Source organism: Ochotona princeps, chromosome 18 (genome assembly GCF_030435755.1).
Source record: "Ochotona princeps isolate mOchPri1 chromosome 18, mOchPri1.hap1, whole genome shotgun sequence".
Classification (NCBI taxonomy): Eukaryota; Metazoa; Chordata; class Mammalia; order Lagomorpha; family Ochotonidae; genus Ochotona; species Ochotona princeps.
Window position 1 is genome coordinate 30,430,078 of NC_080849.1, and position 26,032 is coordinate 30,456,109.

The 26,032-nt window shown below is 36.8% G+C and overlaps 1 protein-coding gene across 25 annotated transcripts in view; it reads right to left on the reverse strand.

Moving 5' to 3' along the window:
* The window catches only part of DTNA (dystrobrevin alpha), a 217,264-nt gene that overhangs the window by 45,773 nt on the left and 145,459 nt on the right, over nucleotides 1–26,032 (reverse strand). For 10 of the 25 annotated variants that reach the window (XM_058677185.1, XM_058677181.1, XM_058677186.1 and 7 more), the window contains 8 exons: nucleotides 19,786–19,940; nucleotides 17,390–17,495; nucleotides 15,822–15,988; nucleotides 14,392–14,516; nucleotides 10,226–10,309; nucleotides 8,432–8,521; nucleotides 902–979; nucleotides 240–332 (listed from right to left, as the gene is read on the reverse strand). In XM_058677185.1, coding sequence (XP_058533168.1) covers nucleotides 240–332; nucleotides 902–979; nucleotides 8,432–8,521; nucleotides 10,226–10,309; nucleotides 14,392–14,516; nucleotides 15,822–15,988; nucleotides 17,390–17,495; nucleotides 19,786–19,940 — 898 coding nt within the window. Of the gene's footprint in view, nucleotides 1–239; nucleotides 333–901; nucleotides 980–8,431; nucleotides 8,522–8,596; nucleotides 8,855–10,225; nucleotides 10,310–14,391; nucleotides 14,517–15,821; nucleotides 15,989–17,389; nucleotides 17,496–19,785; nucleotides 19,941–26,032 lie in introns of those variants that run through there. The other 15 variants (XM_058677194.1, XM_058677192.1, XM_058677193.1 and 12 more) reach the window with 3 other exon arrangements.

The window sequence follows — 26,032 nt, forward strand, 5'->3', positions numbered from 1 at the left end:
TTAGCACAGCACCCATCGACAATAAGTTTTTCCTTTAGATCAGATATAAATAAGGACATAAATTCTTTGGTACTTTAACACTTTTCCCGCATTCCAGTTGACATCCCAGAAGACATCTCAAAGAGTTGAAAAATGCCTTTGTGACCTCTTTGTCAGCAGGGCTGTGTCCCTTGCTCAGCCTTGTCACCAGCTCTGACTGTTCCTCTAAAGAACAGCCAAGCAGCCAAACCTGCACTAACCATGGTGGGTTGTTCCGGAGCATGTTGACATACAACCCGATGAGAACATGTTCATCAGCCAGCCTGTCTGCCACATTCAGGCTGTACTGTATCCTGAAAGAGGGTGGGAGGAGAGAGAGGGTGACATTCAGTAAGGAGGCCAGAACAAAGCACCGAAGTCAGGAGTGAGCTGGAGACAGGAAGGCTTTAGGAAACCAAGCAAGTCAAGGTAGAAGTAAGTGACGGTTTATGGGAAACACAGCAAAATCTAAGCAGTAGAATTCACAGCTCCACTTCACTATTATTAATTTTTTTGCTCAAGTCACCTTTTAGAAGAAAACAGAGTTGCATTCTTCAAGCACTGAGAGCGAGAAATTCATCCGCACAGTAACCACACTGAAAGGGGTTGCTAGCAAAGATTAAGCATGTTTTGGAAAACCAGATCATCAGGTTAGTTATTAAAAAAAAGAAGAAGAAAAAAAGAGAAGGAAGTCAGGGGAAATGAATAACAAGACAAATATGTCCAATCAAAATAACTACTTGATGCTGTTAATTAGGTTACAATAGCGTTTTTTTTTTTTCTAAATCAAAGCTGGTCTTTCACACACAAACATTTGTGACCAAAGAGAATCCATTTTTAGTTTGTTAATTCAGAGTTTCAGCACACTCTAGCTTTAACTTACCCTCTGCCCTTCAGAAAAGCTGGAGCAGCCCTAGCCAGCATTTTGTTCTGCTCTACTTCACTGTCCTTGGGAGGAGAGCTAGTTAATAAGATGGAAAGCCAAGAAGAGCATAAACATGGCAATGCATTCAAGAATAGAAATTGGCAACAGAAACCTCCACGTCTAGATCCAAGCTTCATTTGGACACATCGCTTATTATTTTGAAATGTTCAAGATGTTTTCAGATTTCCAGAGTTCGACTAGCAGTAGAAACCCGGCCTGAGAATAACAGCTACAACGACAGCCAGCCACCATGATCCCAGGTTTGACCTCAGCTAGTTGCTCAACAAGCTGCCAATTAGAACGCATCTGCCTCGAATCATGAACATCCATCCAACTTGTATTAGAGAACATCATGTAAACAGCTCAGTAGTTCATGAGGTCCCACCAGCCTTCATTACCCACTCAAGGAATTTATTTCCCAGCTTTTCCTACAGTCTGCAGCTGTCCCTGAGACTTGGAAATGATCAAATGTTGTTGTCGCATTGTAAGTGCGTTACTGCTCTGACTGCAACTTATCTAATCATGGCTGTGACACAATAAAGAAACTGTCAGAAAATGGAGAAATGTGTTTTTATGCTTTATAAATAGGTCTTCACAATTCTTGTGTTGAAGTTGATATGTAGTGAATCAAATCCCACCGAAAAGCCAAGTCCCACCATTTTAGACTCAATATAGAGAATATCCATTTTATTTAATAGTATGCACAGTAGTTTTAAGTTTAAAATCTAGTTTTATTTGAAAAAATATAAATAATTAAGTATGGTCAAGCCAAAGTCGCTTGAGGTTTACTCTTATGAATAGGTATACTTCTACCTTTATCTATACCTATACTTCCATGATGCAATTAGATAGCAGCCTGCTAAACTTGTAACTGTTACTAAAGGACTATACTGCTGTAATAATATGGGCGAAATAGTGGGGGAGGGGACAGAGCGGAAGGAGAAAGAGGAGAGAGGGGAATCCTTCTTCTTACATAACTGTCATAGAAAACAATAAAAACAATAAAAATAGGTAATAGTACATTGGAAAGTATGGTGTTAATTCTAATCATGTGTTCAGAGTTGCTCCTTTTAGGATAAGTAAGAATGTTCTCGCATTGGTATAGCTAAAGCTATCCATTTTTCCCCTTCATGAAAAATGCAAAAATAAAATGTCCAACTTTGTTTCAACATCAACTGGTTAATTATTAGAGTCTAAATCGTGAGGTTTTTGCCACAAATTTCCCACAAGTTCTAAAGCGCAAAAATGTAAATATATACATGAGTACAAGTACTCATAAACACTAGTAGGGCTTAGGATATACCATTTTATATGGTGTATATGAAGGCCTTGGCAATGTAACTCTAAATCTTAAGGTTCTACAAAAATGTTTCACGTTTTTAGACTGTGAAGAACTAGAAAGTAGAAACCTGCACATGGATATCACATAGAATTATTCACTTACAGTCTGAGTTCTTATAATAATAATATCTGAGGGCACTTTATAGACTTTGTAGAAAATTTGAAATAAAACTTACATTAATTCAAAACCATTTTGAAATCCATGCATATAAAACTCCCTCGAACTGTTAAAAATACACTGTATACTTAAAGCTTTCCCAAACAGCGAATTCTCTAGCAAATTTATACCACATTTGATTGGTAAAGAAAAAGTCTCACACAGAGTACACATTTATGTCGTGGAATGCATGACGTTTTACTCAGCACTCTGTTATGTAAAGTACTGATATACAGTTGCACGCAAACAAAATTGACTTTTAAAATAATGTTCCAGGAGTATTCTCTGATAGATCACCAATAGTTTCTGCATACTAATCTAAGACTACCTTCTGAAATCACAGTATGAAGACCATGAAGTCCAGCTCTTAGGGCAAAAAGTCTCACCTTTTTCCATTACAGTTTTCTTTTTCCCCTATGGTGCATCATTATCTCACCAAAGCAACGTTCCACAGTATGTGTACTGGAGTTTCTCTGTAAACTCACTACCTAGTAACTCCAAATTTCCTTCAGCCTGATAGTCACCTATTTTTTTATATAGCTTAGCTTATGATAGATGTATCTGTGGCATAATTGCTTCCAGATACCATTCAAAGCACTATGTAAGATATCACTGATTCTTTCCTCCAAACTCCACAGTTCCCCTGCTTAGTTAGACTTTTTTGTTCTTTGAATCCCGAAATTGCAGCAACAAGTTTCTTCAAGTAAAAGCATAATAATAACACAGGTACATTGACTTGATGTTGAATGAACCAGATGAGTACAAGTAGCCAGTGAGAAGAGAAGCGCCATCCACCCATCAAAATGGGAGGAAGATGGTGCGTCAACAAAGACCCAAAAGAGCTGGTTTGTCTTTGTTGCTTTTCTTCACTTTGTGATCCTCTATTAACTCCTATACTCCTTTCACTTGTCTCCCCTCTCTTCTTCTTTTCCTAGTTATTACCTGCTCATCCATTCATGAGCAGCATGGACAGATAAACACACGCATCTCTTTCCCTCTGCTGTCCTTTGTTTTTTTCTTTTGTATCCGTTCTTGCCAGTGTTGCTTTAATACATTTAAATAGTATTATTTTCATTCTCTTTCCCACATGAATTCTACGGAGAAGCACTCATGGAAAATATAGGGCCACACTACACATAGTGGGGAGTTTATAGAAACAAACTCTCTTGTTTTGCTACAGCTCTTAGTTTCTGGTGCCAGGAGCGTTTCTGATTTATTGTACTCACTGTGCACAAAGTTCCTGTATTTCCCAGAGCTACTCTCAAATTTTTCTCCTCACCAGTTGTTTCTGGGAAGCCAACAATATGCATTTGCAGAGAGGCAGCCAAGTACAAAATGCAAAACAAGGAATAAGTGGCCACTCTCCCAAAATGAATTATATCAAGAACTCAGACAGTTGGCTAAGAGGCAGTTCAACTTAAAAGTTGCATATTTAGTCTTCCCATGTGAAGTACATATTTTTCTAGAAACTTCTCTGTGGCTCCCAAGGAGTTTGAACATGGGGATAAAGTAAATTTTACTTTTCTCTGGAGAACAGAGTGATAATATGTAGTTTATTACTGTCCTTTCAAAGAATGTATTCTCAAAAACATCGTATGAAACAATTTAACATTTTAAACTTTCATCTTGTAGCTTAACCTCATGGAGAAATGAAGTGATATTTTCAATTCACTGTGAGTTTTAGGATAAGGTACATTGGAACCTGCTAAGAAAGGAAGCAGAGCTCCTGGCACATCAGTGTTTTTGGAGTACAACCCTAGCTTCCCTTAGGTACAGCTACAGTTCAGAAAGCTGCTCTTTGCTCTGCATGCTCATCTTCAAATTAAAACACAGTCTTCCATTTATGTTTTGCAACTGGGAACAACTTAGGAACAAAGGGTAGTCCTGCCTGCCTCGTCTTACTCTGAGGAGATGCTAGACTACCATCCTTATGCATATCCTATTTTTTTTCTTTACACCAGAACCTTGCTAGTGTAGACATACATCCCTTTACACACATATTACTGCTCGATTACCTGGAGGGCATAGAAATGCAAATTTTGAAGTGTTTGTTTTTTGCTGAAAGAAAAAAGGCAAAGAAATCTTCTAGACTATTTCCCCCCCCCCCAAACTTTCTCTATTTCTTCTCACAAATTACTTTTAAATCTCTGCAAAATGTTTAGCATAAATATCCTTCTTATCCAATCTCTCTCTTTTCCTCTCCCTACCTCGCTCGCTCTCCCTCCCCACAACTCCTTCTCTCTCTCACACACACATATACACAATGGAAAAATTTCAAGATACTTCATGCTTATTTTTTAATTCTTTCATTAATTTTGAAGACTGACAAGTAATGCCATTTTTTGGTCTGTTTTTGTTTTTTAAACTTTAGTAGAAACTTTGAAGTGTTCTAAGATGATAACATAATGTAAATGCTCCCTGGATTTTTGCATAAACCTGAAATATTGCTTTTGAAAACAGTTGAGTTTATCTTGTGTTACTACATTCCCTCTGAAGATATTTTCTTCACTGAACATTGCATTAAAGGTTTGAATGAGGTCCCACAGAACAAGAATAACATATAAACAAATTATGTTACAAAATAACTATCATAATACTTGAAAGAAAAGTTATATTAGAATCATTGCAAAATAGAGCAGATATCTGTATTTTTAATTTTTTTGGTTGTAAAATAATTGATAGACTTCTCTGGATTCTCAGTCATGGATGATTATTTTTCTTATCTCTAAAATTGACACAGTTGGATAATGAGGTCATCCAAATACTTCAAAGATCATGAAAAAAGCTTAAAAGTCTAGAAATCAGTTTTATCAGGAGATAATTTTGTGAAAATTCTGTTTCTCTTTTCTTTCAATAGCTTAGATTTAAAACATAAAGTATCTACTACATGAAATAAGTATGCAGGCATAAAAAATAAGCTAGTGTCTAGTTGGGAAAATCAGTTGCTATCAATTTAGGCTGGCATGACAGTTGAATCATCTCAAGCAGCTACCATGGAAGAAATAAGAATTTTTAGGTCATATTTGATTCCATATATTTGCCACGTAGTCCTCCAACTCATACCAATTAGATCTTTGCCAACAGAACCAATAGCAAAGTTTGCAGGATATAGGGCAAGCACACATACTAATTAAAGCAAATCTAGTATGAAAATAAAAGTTATTAAAGTAACAGAGACGTAACTAGTAATTTAGCACTAACATTTTAGCATAAAGAACTGTTAGAACTGAGAATGCCGACTACTTCAAGTTTGAAAAAAATTCAGCATATTAATGGAACTTTGGGCTAAAGGAAGTAAAAAAAATTAAAAAATCATCTGCAGGGGCTGATCATTTCAAAATTTATGAAATTTCACATAACATACCCAGATTTGGGTGTTGATGTATATCTATTTTTATGACTGAAAATTAGTCATGGAGAAAATTTTGATTTTCACAAACAAAGGCTTAACTTGGTATCTGAATTTTATTTCTAGTTATTTTTGATTTCCAAATCACAAAGCTAAAGATCTAGTTTGAACATTTTAAAGTTAGATTAAAAGGCTGAGTTGCTAGGTAAAGATCCAGAAAGAGTTTTTTAGATAGATTGAGAAAGAGTGAATTAGTTTTCCTTTGGCTGGAAACTCAAACCAATGAAGTAACTGATCAAGCAGTGAGCCAACAAAAATAGCTCGTGGCTGCTTCTTCAGTAGGAAGAATCAGGACTTTGAAAATGATTATAGAGTCGGAGGTAGGTTCTCATACATAGACCCAATAGAGTTTTAATCACTTGTTACTGTGATAAACCAGAAAATAGCATGTTAGTATACAATCAACACCATATATGAATAGGCCATTTTCTAACAGTTGGCAAGGTGAGCAGATCTGACCAGATGTTAAATATACTTAGCCAAAGTGAATCCTTTTCTCTGTGGTTACAACTATGAAGTTGCCTATGAAAACTTTGAGTGCAGTTTCTAATATTGGAGGTGCAAGAAATTAGCCATGTAAACATTGGGCATTCATTTTGTGGTGAATAAAAATGGACCATGATTGAACAAGCTTATTTAACACGGGAAAGGATGAGTTCATCTTCTCATAGAAACGAAGCAAAGATTTTGGCAAGATAACTGAGGTTTGACAATGGAGACAGGATGTCACTAAAGAACATCTTCAGAATCACATGCAGTAGGAAGTGAGAAGAAGGAAGTGGCTTTGGGGCCTGCCTTTGTGGACTATATCACAATAGTGGTACACTATATCCCATAAGCTCGGGTGATGTTCCTGGCTGTGCCTCTGTTTTCCTAGTGGTGGTGATAGATTTCTCCTGATCCAATCATTCTTTCTTGCAAGTTTATAAGAAAACAATCTAGGTTTAGGGATCCAGTCTATGACTAAGAAAATTGATGAGCTGAACTAACTCTGAATTATGTTATTTGATCCGTTTCCTATCTAATCACTAACCAGCATTGAGTGTGTGTGTGTGTGTGTGTGTGTGTGTGTACGTGTGCACACACATGAAGATTTCAGAGGATTAAGGGAGAATGCCTTTGAGAATTGCTTCCTCTAAGCGAGAAAAATGAATCAATTGAATAGCATGAAAAGGTACAAGAGGATACACTCTGTGGTGGGGGTAGCCGGAGGTACACACTTGGAAATGTGTGTGAGGTAGATGTCTTAAGAAGTCAAAAGACTTCAAAGATATGCCTTCGCTTCTTTTGAAGATCAAAGTTATATCCTTTAAAGGATTTTAGTGGAGTAATGTCAGGAGTTGGTAGTAAGATTTTGCAGTAATGACTTCAATTTATCCTCTGTTTTGTTTTTCTACAATTTATCACAATATTAAAAGACTGACAATCTTGGTTTAAAAAATTATCTGTATGGCAAACTTCTTACTTCCTTAATGCATGATTCTTGCTTGGGTGTTATTTCAGAAGTGAAGGTGGGGGTAAAATAGAATGAGAGCACAGTCCCGGTTGTATTTCTTTAGTCTTGTTTCAATCATAAAAAAGAATAAAAAGGATTTTAAGATTATGGCCACATTGGCAGAGTCAATTTACATCAACCTTAGTTTCATGACATAGTTAAGAAATCAAAGCTGGCTTGCCACTAGTATTAATGATAGAAGGTAAGCACTGATAGCAAGAAACTGTGCTTGCAATAATTTCTTCAGTAGGACTCAGAGAGCCCACCCTGGGGTCTGGGCGTAGGGGAGCATGGCCCAGGCTCCGTGAGGACAAAATCTGAAGACTGGTTAAGTTGGGACCTGGTGTGACAGCTCGTAGCCAAAATTCTTGTCTTGCAAATGCCTGGATCCCACATGGGTGCCAGTCTGTATTCTGGCTGTTCCACTGCCCATCCAGCTCGCTGACTGTGGCCTGGGAAAGCAGTAGATGCCCCAAAGCCTTGGGACCCTGCACTCAGGTGGGAAAACTGGAAGAAGCTCCTGGCTCCTGGCATTGGATTGGCTTAGCTCCAGCCGCAGTGGCTACTTGGAGAGTGACTCAGTGGACAGGACTTTCTTTCTCTTTGTAAATCTGACTTTCCAATAAAGATAACAAGTCTTAAAAAAAGACTGATTAAGTCCTCTTGTCTTTAACTGCAGTAGACACAGCCACTTAGTACTGTTCTAGCCTCTCCCAGTTAGGGCTAACACTTCATCCAAGAGGCTCCTCAATTTATGAGTCAGTCTTCAAAGTCACTATCTGGGTTCTGGCAAATTGTGAAAAAGCACAGACTTGTGCAAATGAGATTCAGCTTGACACGCTTCACTTGTGCAAATCTCATAAATACTGCCATGAGGCTACAAAATCAACGAAATGAATAGAAAGAAAAGAGCTGAGACATGTAGCTCTAGTTGGATGTTCTCCCCAGATTCCTACAAAACCCCATGAGACCTCCATCTCCATCCACTATGACATGCGCCAAGAGGATTTTAGTGCTGGAGTGACTAGCAATCTAACTATGGAACTACTACTACAATGATTAGTGATTCCAGGCTGGGATACTGACCGTGTGCCGTGGTCAAGCTGATTTACATACAGCTTAATGAGTGAATGTTCTTCAGCCACAGGGCTGGATGCACTTATCCCCTCAGGTAACCTGAGGGAGTCAAATAATGAGACCTCATTAAAACCTCCTAAGGACAGAGCAAAGCCCACTCAGAGAGGAAACAGGTTCAGTGCACAGTTTTATTGAACAGCACCCTGAAAACAGAAATCAGAAGAACTGCAGATTTGAAACAACATGTCTGTTCACAGAGAACATGCCAAAAAGCACTGAGGATGAGAAAAAAGGGAACTGATCATATTTGGGGTAGATGGGTACCATGAACCCTGGAGGAACCCAGAACAGCTCAAAGTATTATAGAAATATTCTAGGGTAGAGGAAGTCATGTTATCCATCTAGACGCATCCACCATAAGCACGGTCCGAGCTGAAATGATATAAAATGACCTTCAGTAAGGACAGGGTCTACCTCTGCTTGACATTTGCAGAATGCAGAGCGTCTTCACAAAAGCACAGCATCTTTCCAAACAACACTCCAGGTATTTCCTAGACAGGTACACAGGCCTGGGTCTCAGGTTTTACACTCCATAATTTTCTTTCAGAAAAGGTGGCTGAATTTGCTTGTGGTTCTGACAAGGATGGTCCACAGGAACTCATGAAGGGCCCAAATGATGTTTCCCTGTGGATGTTTTGCAGTACAGATGCCAACTTACTCCCACTGGTCACAGAGCTAAGAGTTAATTTGTAAATGGGAAGCAGATCATGTATTGTTACATTCTGTTTATTCTACTAATTCTAATTATAATTATGGGGAAAATCTTCATTTCAGGTTCCTGTTGAGGGGTAAACACAGGAAGTAAGAGGGAAAAAAAAGCTAGAAGTAATCTGATTCTCACTATCTAAAAATCCTTCATAGAAAACATGATATTACAGTAAAATTAGCACACTAGCAACATCTTCAGGGAAGAGATGGATTGCACACATTTTGTGAAATATGAGGCTGTATTTTTTCTGCTGAAAAGTGTTTGAGCTCCTCTGTTCCCTTGCACCCTCCAATGGTCCCTACACTTGTTTCTGTTTTCCTGTGAGACTTCTCCATGTATGTATAAAACAATTTTTGGTGCCTGATTGGTGATAGTTGGTCAAAATATTGGCCACACCTCTTGACCCAGAATCTTTCTAATGGTACCTCTTGGAGAAGTATTTTCTTCTCCTGTTCCTTCTCATATTGTACACAGAGATGACACTTGTGCTGCTTTTAACAAAGTATAATTCTTGCTCTTATCCATGAAATTAATATATGGAACTACATTTCCATATTTTGTCTTCAGCCTCCAGCTTCAGAAGCTCCAGAGTTCACCAAGCAGAGGGTTATTTTATATCTGGAGCTTTAAATAAGGAGCTGCCTCAGAAGTCATATATAACATACACAGTTAAATCTTGAAACTCCTATTCCCTGGCTTCGGTGGACCACTTTGAGTGTTATGAAAATTATTTTCCTAACAAGAAAACAATTCACATGGGTCAGCAGTTAAACTGAAAGCATCCTCCACATTCATACTGTGTAGGTGAATTATAAATGTGGGTTGCAGAAGTAGCATGAATCCCAAGAGGCATCCAGCCTCCTTTAAATACATATAAATGAATGAGATATATATAAATTGAGAACTGGTGGAAATTTACAAACTAGTTTCCAATGATCTGTGGACTTGGCTAACATTAGAGTATTTTCTCCCCCTACAGATCAACACTTATTCCCAGAGAAGAGGATTCATTTTCTAGCATCACAGGCACTTACCTCCTGGTAATGAAAGGACTTCCTGAGGAGGGAACGGAGTGGGAGAACAAGGTGTCATTCATGCTGGTTACAGGTCTGGGAGGCCTAAAAAAAAGTACAGTGTGTGCAGACAACTCAGACACTGCAAATGAAAAACCATCAACCATCTCTAAAGGGAAGGGGATGGGAAAATCAGGGTTCTCTCTTACACAGGACCAATGAGGGGTTTTAAATCTTCCAGTGAAATTGTTTAGGTTTCTAAAGGTGCATTTCTTTGAGGCAGCAGAGAGTACTTCAAAACATGTATTTTGAATTTGACACATTAATTATAGTAATATAGAAAACCAACTGGTGTTGGCTTTAACAGCAAAATTCATAAACAATTTACTTTTCACCTTAGAAAACTCAGAGTAAGCTTAAGGTTTTGCAATGAAGAGATTTTGGGCAAAGACAGCCTTGTTTGCCTAGTGTTTTTATTTTGGAACGCTCATGAGATTCTGTAGATTTCACAGCCTTGCCACTGAATGAAAAATTCATTAACAATTTTTTTTTGATAGCTGGTGCTAAGCTTTGTTCTAAGTTTTTCAAAGACACTGTTTATTGGATGGCCTCATGGCAACATATTTGCTATCTCAATTACACTAGATATTATAACTGAAAATTTGAAAATAATAGTAGTGTATTGTATGACTTATTTAGAAAGTATCTTTGATGCAAACAGGCACCATGAGACAGCTGAAATGAATTCTTCTTTAAGCTGAATCTCACAAGAAGGATGCTAATTTCACATATATGTACTCTATGAATAATGGAAAGCTATGTAAATTGAAGTAATGTACAACAATCTTCATATAACTTGGCAAAAATTTGAAAAAAATACACTTGACCTGACATTACTGGTTGATTTTGTCATTTTAAATGTCCCCATCATCTCTAGATAATGAGAAAATGAATGAATTGGGAATGTCTTTCAATTAGCTGGGTAAATTTACTCTACTGAATCCAGTTACTACAAAGGTGAAATTGAGAGTTCTTAGTAAGTGGTGACACGTTTAAGGATCATCATCAAGAGTTGGACTTGGGACACAGAAATGATAACCATGGCATCAAACACTCTCCAAGGGATGAGCATTCATATTTTCTCTATAATCAAATGGCAAATTTACCTCCTCCAACATAGAGATCTCACCAGGAATTTCAAACACATTCATTCTTAGGATTAGTAATAATGCAAAGGTTTACAAAATGTAATAACTCACAGGGCTTAGTGCGAAATTTTCTATCTGGACAAGACCTTCCCAGAGGGTATTTTATAAAATTGTCATCCTTGTTGTAAATGGAAAGTGTTTAGCTGAAGGCACAATGCGTTTAGACTATCCCGTGCTACTCAGTTGTTTTGTATCTCTACCTTTAAGTTTTTTAAGAACATTGGAGATTACTGAATGACTTACCAAGTATCACTTTTGGCAGCAAAGAATTGAATAGAATAGACTGTTAAACATGGTAACATTTACAAACAGTGCAATTACTAAGGACAAATGCCCAAATGCCAAAATGTCACCACCTGTTCATTTCTATTTAAGATATCATTCATTACTGGCATCATCTCTTTATTATAAGGATATAAAACCTATCAACCATAGTAAAGAATATTTTCTGTCACATCATTTGTTTCTATATGTAAATGTGTGTGACTCATTTTCAGTGTACTAACACCACTTGTAAAATGCTAATTAATTACACAGATTGTGATATATAAATATATCTATGACCATTTTCACATTTAAAGTTGAAAATGGATTCTTGTAATAGGTAATAAAAATATCTTAAAATTATTTATTATGTATTAATCAAGCCTAAGAAATTTGTACCTACACTTACAATGATGTTTCACTACAAAGATTGGATACAGTATATATCCAAGAACTGGTACCAATTCTAACTCAATCATAAACACCAAACTGTAAACATTCAAGAAGGCCATACAATGTTCAACATCAATGTCCATACATATACACTTCGTAACATTAAACTTATTTCAGCATCACACATAAGGATATACAGTTATTCCTCATTTAAATAACAACTCCTCACTTAAATATTTGAATCTTGTGATTTTTTTTCTGAATAGTGTCTTGGAAGAATTTGTACTAACACAAAATCAGCACACTTCTTCATATTACCAAAGGAAAACTGCTTTGAGTATATGGTATTACTCTCCATACTCCAACCTCTGTGTCAGGCACCACATGACAGAATACTCTCATCAAGATCGCTAGGACTTACACACCTCACTTACTGTTCCCTTCCTGCCTCATCTTCTGTGAGTTTATCTACAGGTGCAGTATTGAATGAGCATTTTGTGATCCTAATGTGTCTGAAGAAGATAAAATATGGTTTATGACAATAGTTAAAACATTTATTTGCAAATTAACTTGGAAAATTCCTGGGAAAAGTTAGTGGGGAGTGAGGATGACAGAGAAAGATCCGAAACTAGCAGACTGATTTTCATCACCACGTGTAGTTCTAAGGATCAGATTTTTAGGACGGCATTATCTGGAGACTCAATAATAAAGCTTCTTAGCATGCATATGTCTGCATTGTGATAATGTTTCTCATGCTTAAGACCTTTATATTTAATCATATGTTGCAGTAAAAATGTGGGGGTGGGAGTATTGATATTTATTTCAAGTGTTTCTTTACTACTTCCATTGTATAGGATCATGTAAAAGTAGTGGAATGACTTTTGATAAAGGGACACACTACAGACTATCACATGTGTTTGTCAAGTTCATCTAAATTATACCTACATACATTTAGAAGAAGTGTGGATATTCACTAATTTTGCATACATGTGAAAAATTAAAGCATATATCATTTATTTTGCTGTTAAAATGGCTTTTATGTGCCTATAAAATTTAGAATAGCTCAATTAACTATTTTAAAATTAGAATTCTTAGACATGGATATCTACCTATTTATGATAACAGCATTTAAACAAATAAAAAATTATAGAATACAATTCTGTAGCTAAAAACAAAAAGAACACCCTGTTATAACATAGGTTTGACATGCTGCATCAGAAATTTGTTAGCTTAACAATTACATATCTTGCATAATTTTCACTCAAAAATTAAGATAAGCTCTCTGGAAAAATATCTGATTGCAGATAATCTGATTAAATATAGATTTGATGAAAGTTTTTTCAGAAAGAAGACACATTTTATTTAAAATGTTAAGGTAATTCTGAAGTCTTTCTGTGGAACTCTATGAACATATATGCTTCAAGAAGGGGGATCACCTGTTTTTAGAAGCTTTGAAAATGATCTGTGACTATACAATTTCTAACTGGGTATAGGAACAGAAAATGAACTTCTTATCTTGAACCCAATGTACCACCAAGTAGGAAATATTTCTTCTGTCTATGCCCCCTTGTTACCCTGGCCACCCATGCCTAAAAACACTAAAAGACAGGGGATTTCTGAGAAGTGGTAAGGATGGCAGTAGCACCATCCCCTGGCCTAACCCACTCCACTGGCAAAATTCATACTTACTTTAGAGAAACAAAATTTTAAAAATATACAGACAAATGTTTGCAGCGACTCCTTTTATCAGCCTTTGCCTACATAGGCCATGATTCTTCCAAAGTTATGGAACTTGTCATTAAAACCCAAAACAACATCTACTGGATAACCTGGAGAGGACCAGCTCTGCACAGAAACGACAGAGATGGCTCTTGTAAGCTCATGGAAAATAGAATTAACAGGTAATTTCAAAATCGATTTGATAATCTGTATTTCCATGAACTTTCTGAATACCTTTCCCAATTCCGGACCAAAGGGTGTGATATTAACATGTAAGGTGCTTGAATTGTGTTTTTTAATCATGGTAAATTCACTGATTGTCAACTCCCAATTGTGCACTCACTAACATGGTTTATTAGTAATCTTTTTGAGTATTTCATTTCGCTGGGTGAATTACATTAGTGTTGCATATTTGACTAGTACAGCTGGATAGAAATGCTATCTGTTCAACAAGAAAAATCTTAATGGCATTATTTTAACTCTTTTTAAAAAGTTACCTCTTCAAACTTGGTCAATGAAACTGATAGAAAACTGCCTTTGAAAAGATTCAGACACAAGTCAGTGCAGCAGCTACATCTTAGCCTGGAGGGCAGAGATACTCACACGATGTGAGCCAGATTGAGTGGCTTCTCAGGCTGATCTGGGAACATGGGGTGCAATGGTTCACGGCTGGAAGCACAGCTCAGAGACTTGCTTAACGCGTTAGTTAGCTTCTTAGCAGGTGATTTCTGACAGGATAAAAGAAGTGATCATGAACACTAAAGAAACATTTCATCAAATGATTTGCATTGCAGAACGAAAGGTCTTTCATTCATTCATTCACCACCTTGTTTTTCAGTATCTACTCTTAGGTGAGGACCACACTGGGACTAGAGTGCTAAAACAAGCCACCATCTTATCTATCTTCTGGTGCTTGATGTTAGCAAACACCCGGGAAATGGAAGCAGTAACCATGCACCTGGACTGGCACTTAATGGCTGGGAAAGTCCCTTCTGACAAAACTGAAGAGACTGGGAAGGTAATTACAGATAAAGGAAGCAGCAGTTCAACAGCAGGAGGAAGGACACACTCAGTTCTGGAGAGGGTAGCAAGAGGCAGAAGCACATTTACTTGAAGGTGATGTATAAAAGAACAGTCAGTGACTCTTTAAATGAAAACTATGCTTTGAACTGAAAAAAACATTAGAACATAGAAAACTCAAGACAATTTTGTATTTTCCTGAGACAGAAACCGTTCCAAGAGAGGCTGGCAGTGCTAAGAGACTAGGGCACAAAAACTAACCCACACCCACAACAATATTTTGAACAGAAATCTAACAGTAACGTTGCTGGAACCGATCTTGCAGGTCTTTCAGTTCAACAGAGACACAGGTAATTGTCTCAGTTAAAATTCTATGAGCTGTTTAACCAGCAAGGATTCCCAGTGGTCAAGTGACTTCTGTAGACAGAGTGCTCACGCAAAAATATATGTTGCACAAGCACAGAATGCTCAGACCTCTCATGCAAAGATGATTTTCTAATATAGCCACAATCTCCCTTATCTTTGCAAAACAGAATTTGGGACAATAGTACTAAGCGAACACTCTCCTACTTCTTTCCTTAATAGTCCAGATAGTAAAAGAACTCAAGATGCTGAGAAAAAATGAATCCAACAATGATTATTAAGTAATTTCCACAGAACACAAATAGATGAAACTTGGGAAAGACCCCAACTAACTGTGAAAGCCTTATGTTCCAGAAAGTCACTGCTATTCAGTTGTTTATACATCATTGTTAAATGATCTATATTTCAAAAAATAACAATTTGAGTCTTCCTATATTATTTCTAACTTCTAAGTCTGGAAATCTACATTGGATTCAGATACAATCAATGAGAGACACTAGTAGGCTGGGGGAGATGGCGGAGAAGAGGGAAGTAACATTCAGCTCGGAGTGGAAGGTAAGTCTGTCCCTTTTATCACATCCTTGATACCCCATTCACTCCAGGTGACACTCACACACTCAGCTCTGAGCGCTGCCTGAACCTCGCCTTACCCATGATGTGTACTCTTTCATTTGGTGCTGGTTGCTGTGGGAACCACTGGCATGTCCCCTCCAGAAGCAGTCCTGACAGAGCTGGTAATTGTGACACTGTTGGCATCGGTAGCGAAATCCCATCATACTCTCACTGTGGCAGTAGGAGCACTCCACTGGATGGAAGACTAAGGAAGAAAGTACATGAAGACAAAAGAAGAAAACAAAACCATGAACTAGAATAGGGACAAACACAGCCTCTCAGGAATGCATTTTTTCTGCTGAGAGCCATGACGGCAAGTGATAGTTGACTTTGGCTCAGAGAAGCATTTGTTTCTGGCATCTACCTACACTGTCAAGCATATGTGGTTGGGGGTGAGATACAAGAAATCAAATAGGATGACCCAACTTTCTGCGAATGCATCCTTGGATGGCCCAAGTACTTGGGCCCCTGCCACCCAGATGCGAGACCTGAATAGAGCTCCTGGTTCCTGGCTTTGAACAGGTCCAGCCTTGGCTGTCGCCAACATTTGCAGATTGCAGAGCGAATGGAAGACACTCTCTCTCTTTCTTTCTCTCTTTTTATGCCTCAGGAACAAACAAATAAATAAAAATAAGCCTTACACACACACACACACACACACACACACAAAGAAATCAAATAGGATGAAAGTTAGGTGTCCTAAATGATCCCAATCACTGTAATGGCATTGACTCTTTCTGCTGCTACCTCATACTCCACAAGAATTTCAATGACCTTTTCCCCAAACTGATTTCTGTCTCCAGGAGTCTAGCACTGTTCTCTGAAAGTCTCAGAAGCACAAAACATGAACACAGTTGAACATTCAGTAGCAGAGGGCAGGGAAACGATTAGAGAAGTGGAAAGTAGGAGGGAAAGAAAGCAGAGGGAAATGGGGTGATGTGAGAGACTGAGCTGCTTTTCTAAATGGAGTGATCAACAGCTTAATTTTATCTAGGTTTTTCTTTGTGAAAGCAGGTGGATAGGGTCCCAAAAGAGATATGAGTTATCTGAATAAAGTTGCTTAAAAATGTAATTTATTCTCATTTCAACTGGAGAGAGGGAGAAGGAGGGAAAGTAAGAGGGAGAGAAAATAAAAAGTATACTGTGAAGTATACTGTGAAAATTACATTACTCTTATTTTTAACTACTGAGAATAAAAATGGAGCATTGAGCAAAGATTAGTAAGTTGTTATCACCTGTTTTTTCCCATCACTCTCTCACATACTCCTGGTTGCATGTTTAGGAAGAAATAATGCCATGTATACCAACACCAGAGATTCAGAACTAAAACAAATACCAGAAAATGATAGTGCCCTTCCTGAATTTTTTTTCTCTATGTACTAATGTTTTATTTTCTCTCAGTTTATAACTGACAGGTTACTGACACGAATCTAATACGTTTTTAACTTTGTGGTATTCCAATAAGGCTTTACCGATGATTTCTGTCCTAAACAAAAACGGGGGTTGCTAAATAGACTTGCCTAAAAACAGTGATCTCAGTTTTACACACCTGATGGCTTGACTTCAATAACTTTAAATGTACCACTGCACAGCAGTCACTACTTACCGTTTTCAACATTGGCCAGTCGATGTAGAAGAGGCAACCAGACCAGGCATTGCGGAGGGGGATCTGACATGAGTGTGTCCAAAAAACCATTTAATGTGACTTTTTTCTGTACGAAAAGCACAAAAATTTAGGACAGAGACTACTTAATTCACTGCTATGTACATATTATTTGCAAATGGAGACAGAAAGCACTCAAACTCTGACATATGAGGAAACAGAACTTAGAAATACGTTATTAAACTAGTTTAGAATAGAAAATATTGACTGCTGTTTGTGCCTAAAGCATACATTGGGCTGGATTATCTGCACAACACTGAGTTTTAGTATCATGATGAGAAAAACAATCTGAGAGCATCACTTATATAAGTATGAGGATGAATGAGGGTAATAAGGAAAGAGGAAGAACTAAAATTATCCAGAGAATATTGTATTATGCTCTTCTGCAGTTGTAGAACAAGTTCCTTGATAAAATAACAATATATAAAGATTTTAAATTTCATTTCTATATAAAAATGAAGTGATTATACCAAGTTTCATCACACAATACTGATATAAACTGTAATCAGAGTTACAGGCATAATGCTGAAATTGCTTCATATTCACGAGGATGTGGTGGAAATATGTTGTAACTAGCAGGCTATACTAACCTTATTTAAAAATAAAAAGCTAATTTATAAAAAAATACTTTGTCTATACTAAATCTTCAAAAATTAGTGTCAATGTAAATTTATCTATTTAACAATCGAAGGCCCTAAGGTATTTCAAAGTACATATTGAGTTGATGTGGTATATATAGAATGATTTCCTTTTTAACCTTCCTCAAATACTTAGCACTTAGTAGGTAATATGAATAATTCTTCTATATAATATTAGGAAGGAACACTATTTGGAAGGAAGCATTTTTCTCTTTTAGAAGATGATGATCTAAAATTTACAAAATTCTTTCCTCCTTTATATCATCCTCCCAATTTAGTCTGTTACTGTCTCATTATTCTGCCCTTTTCTGATGTAGAAAATAATGCATTTTAAAGAAGGAATCTTGATTGAATTTGAACTGTAATACTGCATCAAGGTGGAGGAATCCACCAGGGGGGAGGGGTGTGGGGAGGGGTGGGGGGATTCCCAGAGCCTATGAAACTGTCACATAATGCAAAATAACTAATAAAAAAAAATGCATTTTATCTGTTTCCTTCACATTGAGAAAAATAAGAATGTCTAATAATATGAATAACAAATTACATATTTATGTGCATATTTTATTTGAAAATTAGAGCTAGAACATCAAAGTGGAAGGATGCATTTTGTATTGTAAAATGAGACATCAGTTTTGAAGATGTGTAGTGTCTTCTCAGGCCTATACATGACACTACTCCTTGCAATACATTGAACAACTGTTCTATTATTCCTTAATGAATCTTTTACTACCAGTGGATATTTATAAGCTTTCTTATGATACTAAACAGATTAAGCTGTGTATAGGGTTGATAGCAACCTTATTGTTACATGGTATAAGCAATGGAATAATATCTTTTTTAAAGAAGCTACCATAATTTATATAGCTAAAAAGTAGTGTTTGTGAAAACAATAACTTAAGCTGGCTTGAACTTTTTCCAAGGAAGTATTTCAGACAATTCTTGAATATTAGCATTCAAATACTTGGTATAGGTGGTTTATAAAATACAAAACCTCTTCTTATTCTTTTTTGTGTGTTTTCTCTTTTTTGGACTTCCAGTGATCTTACTCATTTTGATATTTTATTACACTGGCAAAAATCATTTGTTGGAAATATTTGAAATGTTATGCTTCTGACAGGTATACATTAGGGATTTAAATAACATCAACCAATGAGTCAGACTATAGGATCTTTCAAAAGCCATTTTGAACATGGCAATATCATATTTAATTCTTTTAAAATACATAGGCCCCTTTAAGCAACCTCTCATTAAGTTTTAATGACACATATTCCAAGAACTTTTCAGAGCATAACACAGCATTGTGGTGATTCCTTTCTTGTTTTCTTTAACTAAATAAGTATATCTTGATGCTGGGTCACCCTTGTGTCAAAGGAGTTACGAGTAGAAACCGAGTCCTTTGGAAACTGCAGTGATGCTCACAGTATTGGTATTAAGGGTGCAGGGTTGCTGTGAGGGCGAATTTAGAAATCAAAAGCCAAGAATTCAGGCTTCTGCCTGCTGCATGGTCAGGGCACACCACCTCTAGTCAGCATGTATTTGCTCTGGGTTTAGTCACTGGCTCAGAGATCCTCTGTGAGTGGCTGGAAATACAATAAAAGTTGTCATCATGACAATTTTGTGTGTCTGTGCCTGGTAATGACATACAGAAAAAGAGCAACTACTGTTTGAGAGATAGTTCCTTAAGCTTGTTTTTTTTCTTACCTGTTGGGAGAAACAGGATTTAGCTGACTGTTCTGTATACCCAAATGAAGGACCTTCAAAAACTGCTGTGGGTAGTTTGAGAACTTCCCGAAGGAATTGGTCGTATCGGCCATAAACCATCACTCCATTGGAGTCAGAAATCATTGAGAAAATATCTTACAGAAGGAAAAGGAAAGATTTATTTATTACATGAACATTTCCCACTGCTTTAGTTCAACAAATCTGCTGAAAATAAAAAAGATTCACTAAATGTGGGTTTTTTTTTTTTTTACGAAAGAATAGTATAAAATTCATTTTTTGTGCTGGCTGAAATACTGTGGCATGATGTTTTCTCTGGTATGTTTGTAGGTAATGCGAACACATAGCATGAACAAACAACTTAGATAAAATTAACTGTTTTATAAGACAGAGACCATTTATTCTGAAGTCAAGAGTGAATGTATGTATAACAATATGTGAAGAATTTTGTACATATAAAGTATGCTTTGTGATTGTGAAGTGAAATAAAAATATGCCATTGTAAAAATTAGAGGAAAAAATAAGGAAGGAGGGGGGAAAAGGAGACAGGAGGGGAATGTGGGCTGAAGGGAGGGTAGGATAAGAAGTACTGCTTCGCTCCTACATCTGCCTCATGAAATATGGGAAATACATTCACTTTATATAGACAAAAAAGAAAATGTTCTGACCTCATTTGAAACAGAAAAAAAATTTACTACAACATTGAGGGATATGTGTATAGCATTTGTCTATTTATAATACTATTAATACTATTAAAACTTTTGGGTTTTGGTTTAAGAATTTTGAAAAATGTAAGACAAAAGGGGGATAAAGATGTAACAAAAAGCTTGATTAACTCCTCACAGAACTAGAAAATTCTCTAGTAATCGTGGTGTTCCAGTGGAAAACACTGACTTACAGGAAGGGGTCCTTTGACCCTGTAGTGCAGATGGAGTCTGGCTAAACGGATAATCAGCAAGGTACAGCCAAGTTCTGGATTCCTCTCCAACGGGCCTGAGGTTTCACTGAACCTCTGCTCGTCTGTGTATGCCACTGTGTGCATGTGGCGAATGTTAATGGTAGACTTTTTCATAGTCTTTCATACCTGCTCTGTGGAAATCACCATGTTAACTAGATTGTCACTAGGCCAGCACAGCTTTTTGGGTAAATTGGCATTAAGTTCAACGTACAGAAGTACATTTTACACTTAAGCTTTCAAGGTCAAAATGCAATCTGGGAACATTATTTTCATAGAGTAATCACATATTAAATATATTATAGGCTTTTATTGAACGATAATTTGGGGATACAAGTTAATTCTTTTTTTTTTAAAGATTTATTTTATTTTTATTACAAAGTCAGATATACTGAGAGGAGGAGAGACAGAGAGGAAGTGGAGCTGCCGGGATTAGAACCAGCGGCCATATGGGATCAAGGCGAGGACCTTAGCGACTAGGCCACGCCGCCAAGCCCACAAGTTAATTCTTTTTGTTTAAACACTCCAGTTATGAGGGAATTACAAATTGCTACATACAGTTTCTTAAACATGAGACTAAATAAATTCTATCTGGGGTTAATAAATAAAATAAAACTAAATAAAATAAAACTAAATAAATTAAACACTCAAATAATTAGCAATAAAACAACCTTATTATAAAAATAGGCAAAGTATTTATTTAGACAAGTTCCTAAAGAAGACACCAAAATGACTAGTAGGTATATGAACAAAGAAAGAAATATTATTAATGATTAGAGAAATGTAAGTCAAAACCACAATGAGCTTACTCCTATTAGGATAGCTACGATCACAAAGACAAAAGCTAAGCGTAGGCAAGGGTGTGAAGAAAGGAAGCTTACATACTTTTGGTAGGAATGTCACTATGGACAATACTATGGATATTCTTCAAAATGTAAAAAAGAACAACAACAAAACCAGATGATCCATCAATCTTTCTGACTGGAGTGTATCCAAAAGAAATGAAAGGGAGGTATTTGTATTTTGATGTTTATTACAGCAGTATTCAAACACATCCAGGAAATGCAATCTGTGTCCACAAATGGAAGAGGAGATAACCAAATGTGGTGTATGTACACAGTGGAGCACTATTTAATCATACCAGTCAAGGGAATCCTGTCATCTGTGATGCTAGGGATGCCCCTGCAAGGCATTACTCCAAATGAAATTAGGTAAAGAAAGAAACGTATAATCTTATTCAACTTCTAAAAAAAGTTGATCTTTTGGAACTAGACAGCGATTATCCCAGGCTATGGTGGTTATGGAGAAAGGGTTTAGTAGATTTCGATCAAAGAACTTTTACTTACAGTTATAGGGAAGGAATTAGTTCAAAAGATTTATGATGCAAGATGATAGATAACTTCAGTTAAGGATGTCACATTGCATTCTTGAAAAATACAATATAGATACCAATTGTCCTCAAACTAAAATTGATAACTATATAAGGTAATACATATATGCACTAGCTAGGTTTAACCACAAAAGTGAAATAGATCTAGCTAATTATGTATATATAATTGTTATATATATCAAAACAAATTTAGGAAGAATACATGTAATTTTGTCAATTAAAGTAATATTGTATCTGAACAGAAAATCAATATTTTTCTCATCCACCTTCACAATACTGCTAATTAATTAATAACTTCTGCTTCTTTGTAACTAGTTAAGGGACTTGGTTAACCAGTTAAGGGAACTATAAGACAAATAAACAACAAGAATAAAAGTTACTAACAGCAAAAAGTTGCAAGTTCCTAATAGAAATTCAAGAATTCCAACTGGAAAGGAGAAAAGAAACTTAGAAAAAGCAAGTTGATTCTCTTAGGCAGGCTGTTGCTGTTTTTGTTTCTGAGCTGGCTGGCTGACTGTTACGCTTTTATCTTCTAGACCAGGACACATGTTGAACAGTAACCTAGACTATCAAATCTCCCACTAAAAAACAAAAAACAAAAACAAAAACCAAAAAAAACCCCTTAGATATCTCTAAACAAAATCAGAAAATGCTAACTGTAAATTCTACATTCTTAAATCTTGATCTCACTTGTGTTGATGAAAGTTTGCTACGTATGCTGTAGCCAAACTAGGACTGAGCTACTGGGATTTAAAAAAAACATAGGAAGCTTTCAATATCGAATGTGTTTATGACTTAGTTTCAAGCCTTCTGTGTTCACATATATACACACATCTATATTGTGCTTTAAATATATAATTTATGCATATATATATAGTAGAATGATATGTCAGTGATCAAATTATCTAACACAGTAGGGCTTGGCATAGGGTGCAGAATATATAAGTTAGTTACTCTTATTAATTTCATATTGCATTGTTTTGTCATTTACTTCATAGGTTTAGGCTCTGCCTTCTCAATCAGATTGTTCCATAATGTTCCTGGTCATATTCTAAACCACCTTTGTGTTTCTTCCAGCACAATACAATGATAGATATTTTTAAAGTTTATTTATGTGAAAGAGTTACAGAGAGAGAGTGAAAGAGACACACAGAGAGATATCCTCCATCTACTTGATCACTCCCCAGACGGCTTCAGTGTTCAAGGTGGGGCCAGGCTGCAGCCAGGAGCCAGGAACTCCCACACAGGATCAGAGGCCTCAAAACTTGGGACATCTTCCTCTGATTTTCCCAGGTAATTAGCAGGGAGCTCAATGAGAAGTAGAGCAACCGGGGTAGGAACTAGTGCTCATATGGAATGCTAGCATTCCAGGTGGCAGCTCTACTTACCAGACCACAATGCCAGCCCCAATGGTAGACACTTCAGAGAATTTACATTCATTGATTCATACAACTATAATGAATTTAACACAGAAAAAATGTAGGGAGCTGTGCTAAGTAATGAACAGAATACACAGAAAAGTCATAATGTAGCTCTTGCCTCCTGGGAGGCCTCAGTATATTGAGGGTAACAGAATCACTTCCAGGTATATCACAGAAAATGTCACATTACAACAGGGCATAATGTATGGAGGCAGAAGGAACTCAGAGAAGATGCCCGGGGAGAAAAATGGGTCAGGGAAGATTTCTTACTGAGATGACTTGGGTTAAGTATAACGGACAGTTAGGGTGTTACCAGACACAGATGAGGGGAGTGGACTTTCAGAATTAGGATTGGGCCAATGCATAGGCATGGAGATGAACTAAAGTCCCAAGCACCAGGGCCCCTCTAGCAGTCCACTGTGCCAGGGCTGTGGGTGTACAGCCAGCCACAGTAAGAGGAGAGGCTGAGGTCTGAAGAGTTTTGGAAACTCTACTAAGGAGTTGAGATTACATCTAGAAGATGCCAAAAAAAAATACTGAAGATTTTAAAGCAAGTTAATCTGTTACAAACAACCTATGGGTAAGCACAGAGGCAGAATCAGTACACTAATAGAAACTCAATACATAATATTGTATATGCTGTAATGCTAGTCTTTCAGACAAAATAAAAGCTGTAAAACAGCAGTATATATCAAAACTTACAGTGTCAGATGTAGAATTTTTAAGACCTCTAAGACCCCCCAGGAACCCCAAAGTGCACCAAAGTAGACATGTAAACAAGTGTTCCAATCCATGAAACAATAGTGTGTGACTGAGCCAAGGATAATCTAACCAATAAAAAGTATCCTGGATCTGTTGACTTAGGTTACCATATCATACACATTCCTTTCCTAGGCTGGATTAATCATGTACTCTGGAGTTACCCAAAGAACATGCATGTCAGTTAGTGGTGGTCCTGAGCATTGAACAACATGACACAACGTGGAGCTGTTATTTCTGGGTTTGAAAAATCAACTTCAATTTTCTGTTGTTTTCTTCTCCTTTTTAAAACTTCCAATTTACTTTCAACCAATTATTCATAGTCTTTGGTTTCTAAGGGACTAGCTGGAACAAGCTAAATATCCTTCATCCCTATGTACAAAACAGAAAAGTAGCCAAATCAGCACAGCTGGCATGTTGGCTTAGAGTGAGTAAGAAAAATTTATATTTCCCTATACACAAAGGAAGACAGGATTTTGGATGTTTATACTCCAAAGAAATATTAAATGCTTGAGAGGATAAATATATCCAGACTGGACATTATATAATGTGTCAAGTAATAAAACACCATATAGTACTCTATAAATAGGTACAGTTTTTGTTAGTCTGTTAAAAATCTCAATTTAAAAAACTACAAAAATTTAAGGAAGCGAAGACAAAATCCCCACACTCTGAATATATTCTATATTCCTTTGTTTTTCTTTTTATGTATTACAAAAGCAATGCCAGCAATCATGACCTCACCTGGTCTATCAATGAAAAGAAAGTAAGTAACAGACTACTTAATCTCCTCATCAAAAGTGGGCTACTGCTCATTCAGTCAATAAAGATTCCTGAGGTTAGATACCGGTGACTAAGACTATTCATTTTTCTTGGTATTTTGGAAAAATTCCTTGAACCAATGGCTTTTAGCTAAATTGTTTTTACTCAAATTGCTCTCAACCAAGTTACTGTGATCCACCGAAACCATCTCCCTGGAATTTACTATAAGAACATGTATTGCTCTGGAACCACTGCAGCCGCGATTCATTCTTATCAGTGTCTGGGCTGATAAGAATGAACTTTCAAGGCTGGGGTGCCTTTGGAGCAAGTTGTGACTACTCTTTCCCTATGCAGGAGGGTGAAACTAGAGCGGAAAGACAGAAAACGTCTGGGTCCTTAAGGAGACAGTATTTTGACACCTGTTTATTTACGAAAATAAATAAATAAATAAATAAACATGTTTTTCAAGATTCTCAGCATAAATGAGGTCAGCAGGAAAGGCCCTTCGGGATTTCTTCCTCTGTCTTGGTTTATTTTTTCTAAATGCTCTATTCCTAGCCTAACCCTGCAGAAAATGCTTTTCGGGATTACTCTGAAGTTATTTTGTTTGAAACTGAGAGGTGGTGGAGAGAAGAAGATAGAGAATAGGAGAGGATACACACACCAGGAACTCAATCCAGTTCTCCTCTGTGGGTGCCAAGAACCCAATTACTTGAGTTATTGCTACTGTCCACATTAGTAGGAAGCTAAGATCAGCACCCAGAGCTGGGTAGTTAACCCAGGCACATTGGTACGAATATGGATGAACTCCCACTTCTGAAAGCACAAAACAAGATAAAATAAAAAAAAAGGAAATGCCTTGCGCAACTTATAATTTAGCTATTATCTTTCAGCTGAGTTCTCTGTGTTTCCTTTTCTGTATCTTCTAAGCTGATGAAAGAG